At 37.6% G+C, this 12105-nt stretch overlaps 1 protein-coding gene across 3 annotated transcripts in view; it reads left to right on the forward strand.

Annotated features, from left to right (window-relative positions):
- Positions 1-12105, forward strand: part of LOC111875632 (thyroid adenoma-associated protein homolog) — a 64809-nt gene that overhangs the window by 7240 nt on the left and 45464 nt on the right. For 2 of the 3 annotated variants that reach the window (XM_033750148.1, XM_023872020.2), the window contains exons 6-10: positions 408-650; positions 2308-2488; positions 5585-5763; positions 8685-8908; positions 10831-11021. In XM_033750148.1, the coding sequence (XP_033606039.1) occupies positions 408-650; positions 2308-2488; positions 5585-5763; positions 8685-8908; positions 10831-11021 (1018 nt within the window). The remainder of the gene's footprint in view (positions 1-407; positions 651-2307; positions 2489-5584; positions 5764-8684; positions 8909-10830; positions 11022-12105) is intronic. The other variant, XM_023872021.2, reaches the window with a different exon arrangement.

The following is a 12105-nucleotide window of genomic DNA, read 5'->3' on the forward strand; positions in this document are numbered from 1 at the left end:
TGCTTGGAAACCTAAGGACAATTATGACATGGCGAGCGAGTATTTTGTACTTCAATTTTATGGCTTTCCGTCACTCACAAGTTAGTTTGATGTTACGTACATTATTAACATTACAGAATCCACATATTCCTGCCAGTTTTAATATGTATTTTGTAATCAACAAGTGTGTAACACCGGTCAAAGTTTGACACTTCTCTGGCCATTATCTCCGTAACCGTTCAACTTTGGACATAGGTGTTTTGGGTTATATCGGCATACTTTAACATAAGAAACACCCTCCCGAAGTTTGGTCCATTCCTCCTGGGACACCCTGTATAATACATTAATTTTCTGTTGTTGTTTTTTTTTTTGATGATTTGTAATATTTGATTTATAATATTTATTTTATGTGAACTATATGTTTTCAGTCTAGAACTGTCTCCATCAAAGAAAATGGAAGTCTGTAAGATAGTACATTCTGCTGTGCGAACATCTGTCTCACTCCTTCAGAAATGTCAAATTAAAATCAAAGAGCTTGTCTATTCTGAAAGTGGATATAAACAAGGCTATTCAATGTCTGATGTGATTGTCAATCTTGCTGCATTGTTGGATGTGAATTGTAAACTTACACCAGGATCTACAGATTATTCAGAATTCAAGGATGGGATGTGGTATGTTTTACTATATTGTTACAGACATTATTCACATTGATTCGGTGTAGTTTTGGATCTGTAATCCCAGGTCTGTATATTTAAGAAATCACTTGATCTTCATACATCTTCTCACGTCCAGAATATGAGCATTCAGAGGTTGTTTGTCCCATTCTTTCTTTATGGCACAGAGCTTAATAAATTAGACTCCATAGTGCAGGCATGCCCAACTTCAGACAGGTTGTGATCAACTATTTAGTGTCAAAACTGCCAGTGGTCTATCACCCCCTCCTATTGTTGTACCTTGCTTTAAGCAAAAATACTGGTAAAAATAACACGACGCATGATGTTTGTTCTAAAAGCAATATACACTGAAAGTACAGACTACTTTAATAGGTACTTTCCCTTCAAAATCTGAATATAATCATATTACAAGTGAATTTTCATGCTTTTCACATATAATTTCCTTATAGGCCTATGAGATTGACCAAAAATCGTCCCGCGATTGATGCGTTGGACATGCCTGCCATAGTGGATCATCCAAGGTGGGCTCTGCTTGCCACCAGCTTTCATGCTGGTTTCTCGCTTGGCTTATTCATTGACCCTGAAGGCAGAGGAGACATATTCCACTGAAATGTCAGTTTACTTTCAGCATACTACACAGTGTTATATCCTAGAATGTAGAACTTGTCATGTATAACATATTTTCTAAAATTTGTTTTCTTTGACATGTTTATAACGATAATGAGAAATTGATTTATAAAATTACTTTTCCTGTATGGACATATTTCGTAGTGTGAGGTTATCTTTCATTTGGAGTCCTAGTTGGGTAAATGTTGTAGTGCACTGTGAAAATATGACTGATTTATGAATGATTATAGTGATAATAGTCGGTTCTCAAGAGAAAGTTCTCATTCTTCTCTTGATTGTTGGAAGTTTTCTAGCTTCTTGTAATTAACTGAAGAAGTGATTTTTGCATATGCCTAAAATTTACAAAATTAAAATTAATGGGGAAAGATAATTTTGCGGGTTGTGGTGCAATTAAAATTGTTGTATGCTGTGCTGGTCTTCATGTAATTATTAAATTTGGATGCTAGTGATCAGTTTCAAGTCCTTTCTGTTTGTTTTTTCCTCCATGCATGTTCACTTGTTTGTTGTTGTTGTGTATTATTTGATTCTGTTTACTGGGTGTTCTGTTTTTGTGTCCAGTTATCAAAACAAGGTTGTGTTATTTGTTGTGTCTTTTTGATATCAGTCAAATTGTTTTGGAGATTCTGGTTTGCTGGTGTTGGTATTGGGATAAATCGATGTAATGTAAGCATATGCATATTAGTTGAAAACAACACATGACATTGAAGTGCGACATTTTGTACAAGAGTAAGGATGTTAGATTCCTCACTGCAAAAGCTTATGTGAACACTAGACCAGAGCTGTAATGTTGGTTATCAAGTTATGAAATTATTTTTCCAGTTACAGACTTCAATGAAATGTGTACAATTTCTCAGAACAGTAGATAGATTTAACTTACCATAAAGACCCGGTTTTTGAAAACTTCTTCTGGGTTGGGAAGACATTTAGTCAAGTAGATATTTAAAATGAATACGATTGAGATGAACCTGTCCCTACATAAATTTCAGACATGAAGAGATTGTAACAGGAGTTCTGTTGTTGCTTGCAGCCATGCAGTTCCTGTTACATTCGAGAATCCTCTTGCTACTGTTACATTATCGTCTTTACTAGAGTTGGTGGCTACATTGATGGGCTGTTCAGATCTGCCTTTGGACACACAGTCCAACTGTGGGATGTTGCTTGTGCTCCTGATAGTTGTGTTGGATAGCACAGGTGGAGAATGGTTCAAGGTCAGTTTTTCAAGTCAGGGTAATTCTACCAATTCTATAGAGTGAAGTATATCTTGAGGAGCTTATATTAACTCAGACAGTCAAGAAATTCTCTACTTATGATACTTGAAGATTCATTGCTGTGTTCACAAGAGACCACTGGACATGCCCTTGGCCAGAAAAATCCAGTCCACATCCTCATAACCTACTTCTTTGACAGTAATTCTGTTTGTCCCAATTAATATAGTAAAATTAAAAGGGCCTGTCCCTTCTGACATATTAAAATATACTGAAATCTCGTATAAAATTTGGGTATAAGGAGAAAGCTAGGCTGATAATACCACACAGTAATGTTTAACTGAAACAGGAATCCCATCTACACCTAGGTCTCACGAGTGATTTCTTCCTTCATGTTTCATGACCAAAATATTTTATGAATTGTGCATCTTTCTCGTGTGTGACACATGCCCCACTTATCTCATTCTCCTTGATTTGATCATCCCAGTAAACTTTGGTGAAGAGAACAAATTATGAAACTCCTCTCTATGACATTTTCCCCAACCTCCTGTTATTTCCTCTCTCTTCAGCCCAAATATTCTTTTCCTCGCTCTGTTTTTAGGCACCCCCCAACTGAGTTCTTCCATTAGAGCAGCCATTTTTAATTTAATTTTAATTCTTCTGTGTAAGGCTGTCTCTCAAATTCCTCCTCCTCTTATCTTTGGCAGCTGCAACAACAAAGTATATGTTAGATGACGTGTGATGTCACCAGGTTGCAGTTAATTAGGTAACAGTTGTAGCTTAGCCAGCAGTATCAAGCTTTCAACTTCACCATATTTTGATCATGTGTAGTCAGTATAGCGACTGGCTACGGGCTGGATGATCAAGGGGTCGGAGTTCCGAATCCTGACAGGGTCGAGAATTGTCTCTTCTCCATGTTGTCCAGGCTGGCTCTGGGGTTGACCCAACCTCCTATCCAGTGGGTACTGGGGGCCCTTTCCCCAGGGGTAAAGCGGCAGGTGCATGAAGCTGATCACTCACCTCCAGCTAGTGCTGAGGTCAAGAAAAAAGGATCTATACATCCACTCCCCCCATATGCCTTCATGGTGTAATGCTTAATTAGTTAATCACAGGGACAGCTTTACCTTTAATTCACAGATTTCAAGAAACGGGAGTCAAGAGTTTAGAGCCCTTTTGTAGCCTCATACTTTGGTTATGAAGCACAGATGCTTTTGGGCAACATAAGGCTATAGTGTAAGTCCAGAACTCATTGGTTCACCATTGGTTCATCGCTGTTAGTTCCCAGTGCTTAGTTATTAACTGTTATGTACTTATGTCTGTGTATTTTGGGCAGTGTAATTTAATAATATACTTCATTGTTGAAGTTCAGCATTTTCCCAAGGAGCCAACTTTACTATCCATTGATTAGAAAGTGTATTAGATTTGAATGGAAAGATTTGAATTGTACAAGGCACTCCTGGTAATGCCTTGAATAAGCAAATTTTTCCCCAAGTGGTCAAACTGTAGACACAGAAACAATCACTAAGATCTTGTGGTACAAAATCAGTATCAGTTGGAAATTTTATATAACCCAAGGGGTAAGTCATGTTTTGGTGGGCAGCTGTTGGTAGGTTGAATTAAGCAGGGCGGTATTCAGCATTATTGTCCCAGAAGTAACAGACTTTTTTTAGGATGTACCAGGGGTTTCCATGGTTTTATATGGATACATCTCTTGGTAGAAGAAGTGTCCCATTATTATTGGTGCTGTCTCTTTGAGCAGATACCATTCATACAATTTTTGGTTTAGCCAATGTGAGCTGCACATCCATTTCATCAGCATTTTCACAAATTAACCTTTGTGACAATATTTTGAATAATTTCTTAAATCCATGTTATGTAGTTTATGTATCATTCTTATCTCAAATAGTTGGTAAATATACAAGGTCTTTTCAAATTCTTATAATTATCAGCTGTTTTATATGTGGTTATTAACGTTGCCCAAAGCAGTGTTTACTTTCTGAATTGAGTGTGTGTGTGTGTGTGTGCATGTATTTGGAAATGTACAAAGCCATTAATCTTTTTAAAGTTCACTAGGTATCTTGTGCAAACACCTTGATTGAGATTAGCTCTTTCTAAGGGACCCGACAGAACCTTTTAATGATTTCATGCTTATTAAGAACTTCATTACTTTGTAACTTCGTGGGTAGTTGTTGGTACCTAAATACTTCTCATGTAGTTGCTTGTACTCTTCTCCAAGTATAATTAGAATGATCAAGTCAAGGAGGATGAGGTGGGCAGGGCATGTAGCATAAATGAGAGAGAGAAGGAATGCAGAAGGGAAAGCCAGAAAGAAAGAGACCACTGGGAAGACCAAGACATAGATGGGTGGACAATATTAAAATGGTTCTTAGAGAGTTAGGATGGGATAGCGGCCTCCGTAGTCTAGAGGTAACGTTCCCACCTCATGACTCGTAGTACGCGGGTTCAAATACCTGGCGGAGGTCGTCAAATTTTTAAGGGCGGAAAAATTCAGGGAACAAGTCCTCCGGGAGGGACTTTAAGCCGTGGGTCCTGTGTCGTAGCTTTACGGCACATAAAAGAACCTCATACCTCCAAAGGAGGTCACTGAGCAAAATTGCGGACGTTTGCAGCCCAACAGCAGTCACTAATACCTCCGGTAGATGGGGGAAGCATTATAGATACTTCTTAGCCAGTAGAGCCGGTCTCGCTGGCTGGGCGGGACTGATGGTAAGCACCAATACCGGTAGGATATAGAGGCTGGTAGAAATCATAGAGGGAAGTACAATGGACCACTACAGGTCTAAGTGCATGGCGAAACCCACCCTCTCTAATAACTAACTAACTAGGATGGGATGGTATGGATTGGATTGATCTGGCGCATGGTAGAGACCAGTGGAGGGCTCTGTTGAACATGGTAATGAACCCTCGGGTTCCTTAAACTGCTGGGAAATTCTTGACTAGCTGCAGAATTGGCGGCTCCTCAAAAAGGGCTTAGCTCCATTAATAAGTAAGTAAGTATGATTGTCATTTACTGAAGCATAGTATCATGTTGGATCCTGTAAGGTAAAACTTATGATTTTTGTTTTCATTTTATTTTAGGGCTTAGAGAACCAGAAAGTGCCATGGAAGGTAGACCTCTCAGCTGTTTCCTTTCAACTCAATGTGTGCACTGGAATGCTGAATGCTCTCAGTACATCAGAGTTATGTTGTGTGCACACTGTGACTGGTGAACCTGTTATAAATTTCATATTCCACCGTCTGTTTGACATCAGCAAAAGGTATTTTATGTGTTCATGTCACAAATTTGAAGACTCATAAGACCACATGAGATTACCTGCTACTGTATTTTGGAAGTTTTCAGGAATCAGACCCTAGTCACATCAGCCATATAAATGCCACAGACCAAAACAATGATTAGCCTATACAGTGCATCTAAAAACAAAATATTCAAAGAATATTATGAATTTTCACAAGAGGCTGTGTGAAAATATGTCTGTAGAGTAAGGAATAATATTAGTTGATTGTTTCATGTTCATGGCATGGAGAAGTGGAAGCCCAAATGTGTTACATAAAAAAAAGTAAAGTAAAGGTATCCATGTAACAGGCCATGGTGTCCCATAGGGTTGTGAGATGTTGAGGTTCCCACATTTTCTAGACAGTTGGCTCATAGATGGCGGTAAGGTTGTCAGCCCTATGTGCCGGCCGCCCTTTAGCCCCAAGAATATTCCTGGTACTCATTTCTGTTGTAGGGTGAGTTGACCCCAGGGCCATAGTGTGGCTGGAAGGATTAGGTAAATCGAAAAAATCCAATGACCTCATTGGGATTCGATTCCATGACCTTCCGGCTTGTAGCATAGTGCCTCAACCAACTACGGTACCGCGTGCCCCCAAATGTGTCACATTAGAATAATAAAATTATTTGCTCATATATCATCTTTATAATTTATTTTTAAAAACTTTTACATTTTAATCATCTTTTATTTTTCGTTTTCTTGTGGTCGTAAGTGCAGCCAGTCGTAAGTCGCATAGGTCATAAATTGACAACCAAGTGTACTTTTAAAGGGCTATGCTCAAAGTTGAAAAGTTATTTGATCTTCAACACCTCAGTGAAGGAGAAGTAGATGGTGGCTGCAAAGAGACAGATTGTGAAATAGGGCGGAAATTATTCACTGGGATAATGCTTAAGTCTCACCTTGAAGGTGAGTAATGTGTAAGGCAAGAACTTGAACTTCCAATGCACAGAACAGTTTTCTACCTTTTTTGGACCCTGCTATAACTTTCTCTTAGACGTGATGTAAAAGATTATTTCAACTTGTTTGTAGTTCTGTGATGTGGTAGGCATGGAAACGTGTCAGTTTTCTGCTCTTTACCAAAGAAAGATGCCACATCTAATTCTGTCGGGGAAGACATTGGTCCTGAGAAGATTGCAGTATGTATTGCCACTTCAGTGTACACAAGCGCAGTGGGTCTGCCAGGAATAAGATAAAGTGAAAGCCCAATATAATGGGCATAGCTTTTAGTGCAGGCATGTCAAACTCAACTTGTTCAGAGGGCCACCTCAGCCCTATAAATAATAGTCCAGGGCTGCACTTCAAAATGGAAATATACATTAGATTTTGATACAAGGAAATTTAATTCTATATATTATTTAGGAATAATTTCAATATAATTACCTAAAGTCACATATCTTACAGTCCTAAAAAGCAAGAGAATGCCATTTTTGACAAGTATCAAACAACTTTTCAATGTGTAAAAAGAGAGATTACACAAGAAATTATGTTAGAAATAGCAAAACATTGAATTTCCTGCAGCCTGCTAATTTATGTCTGCATGAGACTTCTTGTCTTCTGGTCTGTTCGAAAATTGTCGTTACAAAAAATATTTCTATTAAAATTTTAATATTNTTTGATACCTTTAAGGAATGTGTAAAAACACAGGACATTGCACTACTTCTAATGCATGCCTTATATCCTGCAAAAAGCTTGTATGTAAGTACTGAATTGAATGCATTCACTAGTTTTTATTCATGTTTACCAATCTCTCATTTCTCCTACTCACAAAGCAGCAACACCCCTCATGCGTGACATCTCATTTCTTGCAGGAATAGTAGTCGCATATATGAACTTGCTCATCACAGTGAGATGAAGTGCTTATGTATATACTGTATTTTAGTAATATTTGTTATAGTAAAAACGCTACACTTCAGTTATTAACATGTCCTTACGGTTTATTATTAATAAACAAGAGGAGAAGCACTGCTTCTCTGTAATAGAAACAAAGCATGTCTGCACTTTACACGTTACATCAACATTCTGCCTAGCTTCATCATGGCTACCAACTTCATAACTTTTCTTCATCAATATTACAATCTCTCAACAATATTAAGAGGCATGGTATGTTCTTGTTATGGTAAAACAAAGAAATGCACCAGTGGGAAAAAATGGTGCAAGCCTGAAATGGCAGTATATTCCTAATTATCCATGTGCAAATATCCAGTCTGTGGCCTATCTGGGCACCTTTTTGGGCACTTTCCCAACCATGCAGAAGACATATTAAAATCTAAAAGTTTATGACGATGGTACATTGCTACAAGTATTATGTTTTTGGACATTATCCATCATCTTGTATATATTTAAAAACCATCTTGTTTATTTTTCAAAACACAACATTTTGGAGACTGAATTCTGTCTCCATCCTCAGGTGAAACCTACTCAGTAGGGCCCAATAGATAGAGCTAGTCCCTATCTCAGGAGTGGGTCTTCTTATTGTAATAAACTTTCTCTGTATTGTTTTTAGAGACTTTTGTGTAAGTCTCAGAATTATTCCAGCTCCCTAACTCTAGTGGGGTTACATGAAATAGGTGAGTGAATTTGAGTGACCAGCTGTAAGGGTACTCTAGTGATCTTCCAGTAATGGATGAAGTTTGTCATTCATTTTATGTGTGATGTGTGCACTGTGAACATTGTTATACTGGTTCTCTGTGACATAACTGCAGGACCATAATGCACAGCACACAGTTACCAGAGTACCAGTGCAGATTTTGTTCAAGGGCAGACAGTACAACATTCTCTCCTGCTTTTCCTCTCTTACTCTATTTTGAATCCAAAATACTTGCAAAACATATTACAGCGCAGTTTTCACACTTTAGACAGCAGAAGGAATGGCTGTTTGTTCTGATTGTAAACTTGTTCCATTGTAGAAGCACTGCAGATTCTGGAATGGTTTTGGGTGTCAGCCGTGCGCTTCATCTTCTGTCCCGTAAGCTCTTGAGCACAGCCATACAATTGAAAGATGTTTCTGTTGTGGATGACATGCTGGAGTTTGTGTGGACACATCTGGAGCACTACATGGACAGTGTGCGACACAGTGCTTCAGGCATTCTGCTGAATCTAGTGAAACTGGGATCGTCTCTGAAACAGGATGGTCTGTGAGCTTAATTTCTAATTTCTTCTCTCTGTCACATTCCTCATGCTGCAGCAAGACCTGTCACTGTATATTCAAGATATACTTCTGGATAAACACAAATTGTTGTTTTGCTCTCACAAACTGGACTACTTTTAACTCATAATGTGATTTTCAACCTTTTTCGATTCCTGGCACACTGAACAAGGTGCTAAAATTGTCAAGGCACACCATCATTTTTTTAAGGAGAGATTTTGTCAGTAAAAGAAATTAATATTATGGTGGTGTTTAAAAGTTCAATAGCTAAAATTTTGATCATTATATTATTTTTAAAAATAATATTGATCATGGATTTCAAAGATTTAATTTTGAAATTTATGTCCATATTTATTATTATTCCAAATACACTTGGTCGTCGACTTATGACTGACTTCCGTTCTGACTGACAGGTCGTAAGTTGATCTGGTCGTATGTTGGCCATATATTTATTAACAGTATTTTTTTAACCTTTCTAATCTTTTTATCATCATTATAATTTATTTGTAAAAACTTTAACATTTTAATCATTTATTTTTCATTTTTTTATGGTTGTAAGTGTGGCCAGTCGTAAGTCGCATAGGTCGTAAGTCGATGACCAAGTGTATTGAAATGAGATATTGTTGAAAAATATGTCATTTATAAAAAGAATCCTGTGACATATTCCACTGGGGTTCTTTTGTTTGGTCAGTGTGATGAATCCTTTCAGGCTTCCCGATGGAGCACCGTCTGTGCTGATGCATGATTTCCATAACAAATCATGGAAACTGAAATGACTGTCAACAACATCAAGAACGTGTTGGCATATTTTATTTCTGGGAGTGGTTTGCAAAATAAAAGTTGTTCAGTGATATCTCCATTACAAACCTGCTGAATGCTAGGAGTTTAATATTATCAGTGATGTCAGTTGTTTTGTCCAACTGGATAGCAAAAGAAACATTCGCGTAAAATACAACCATACTGTATTATAAATTGCTATTGTGGCAGACAAGTAGTCAACGTAAGGCAGAGCTTTGAGCTCCCGAGAACAATTAACTATAATCTCTGGCAGAGAGCAACACAACCTAAATGAAATTGTTACTAACATTTTGTTAGTAGTTCTTGCTATGAAGCTACTTAAGCTGCAAATATAAGAAAAAATGTAATTATTTGTGTCCATGCATTCCTATGCCAGGAGTGTAGTTTTAATCATAAATAATTTACCATTCGACTTTTCTCTGAGAAATTTTATCTTGCAATTATCCTGACAGTATGTTATTTTTGTTTTGCTTTTGGCTCCAGAGTTAAGATTTTATGAAACATGTCATATGCATGAGGTTGTTTAACCCCTTGTGGATTATGGTCATACTAGTGTGACCATCAGTATTTTCTTGACAGCCTATATGTGTTGCAAGGGTTTTTCATCACAGGATGATTGTTGTACACATGAAAAAGCTTTGCAAGAAGTGCAGAGAGTGAGGGAAGAATAGTAAGCAGCAGCACACATTGTTGGTAGGTAAGGTAAAGTGGGGAAAGCTGCCATCTACCCACTTTCAGTACTCAGACAGTACGTATTTTTTACGGGCACAAGAAATGTTCTTAGTTTACAATTATCATTGATTGTAGAATCTGTCTTTTACATACACTATTTGTAATGTTACATGTAACATTCCAGCTAGTGCCAAGATCACAAAAACGTGGATCTGTACATCCACTCCCCCATATGTCTTTATGGTGTAGTGCTTAATTCATCAAGCACAGGAACAAATTTACCTTTTACCTTGCCAGAAGACAGCATGTAACATTCCATGCAGTTTTTTCATGTTCATGCAGCAAAAGTGGGGGTGACAGTTTTTAAGTATAGTGTGATTTAGTCTGTTCTTTGTACTTATGATTTTCCTCTTATAATTTGTGTTATCATTTTACAGGTTCAGATGGCTGTAATGTCTTGAGTACTATTGTGGAGACTGTCATGACAATACCAGTGCACAGCAAATCCAGATACATTGGTCTGGCAGTCTTGGCAGATGAGATTGGATGTCAGGTGCTTATTGACCAGATTCCAGATCTTGTTCAAAGTTTGTTGAACTCACTGGCTGATCCTACCCTCACCACTCATGTAAATGTTACAGTATACTACGTAATATGTAAGATACTTTTAATGGTTCAGTTTAAAAATAAAAAAGGCATTATGTTTTATTGGTTATGTTATTTTGCAGAACACACTGCATAAATTCAGTAGCAGAACATTTTTATAGTTCATATTATATGCCAAGATTTAATATGTAAATGCCTAGTGATTATGACTGATTGTTTATATACATTTTTCATCATTAGAATAATTGGTTATTGAATATAGACAGGTTTAGATCTTTTATACTCCCTTTTTCATTACCTATTGAACAGTATAGTCTGAGAATAAAAGGAAGTGTACCAGGTGACTGTTAGAGTTACAGTAGTTACTGTTACAATAGTAACAAAGCAGAAGTATATTCAAAAATCAGACAGCAAATAAAATTATAGTTTATTCAGTTATGATATTGTCACATGTATGAGTTTGACTGTAGATGGTGTTTGGATTGGTGATAGGATTTATTGAACACTTACAGAAAGTAACCGTAAGTAACTATGACAGGCTCACTGTGTTACACACTCTAAAGATCATTGTAACTGTGCACACATAAAGTCCTTTCAGTCTTCCCTAGCCATTGCTTGGTGCAGTCTCACTGTGTTACACACTCCAAAGATTGCTGTAACTATGCCCACATAAAAGCTTCTCAGTCTTCCCTAGCCGTTGCTTGGTAGTGGCTTCAGTGGTGTATGTTCCCTTACTCTGGGTTCCCGAACTGTCCCCAACTTCAGCTAGCAGCTTCTCATAGCAACAGCTCACAATGACTGAGCGCCAACAGTTCTCTAACTACTCACCAGCTACTCTTCACTTCACTCAACTCAACTGACTAACTGCTAATTCCAACTTGTCCCACTTATAACATCTGGGACATACCACACAGAAAATATCATTCCTCATTGTTGTAGTTCAGTTGTTGCCATGGGAACATGTTTGTTTCCAAAGCCATTTTTAATGGCTGTTGTATATTTGCTTATCTGGTGGTCTTTGCCCAGCAACAGGTCTACATGTCACATTGCTCCCTCCTTAAGGCTGTTCATCCTGAATAGCCTACCGGCATACTGCCATTTCTTCT

This window comes from Cryptotermes secundus, unplaced genomic scaffold (assembly GCF_002891405.2).
Source record: "Cryptotermes secundus unplaced genomic scaffold, Csec_1.0 scaffold297, whole genome shotgun sequence".
Lineage (NCBI taxonomy): Eukaryota > Metazoa > Arthropoda > Insecta > Blattodea > Kalotermitidae > Cryptotermes > Cryptotermes secundus.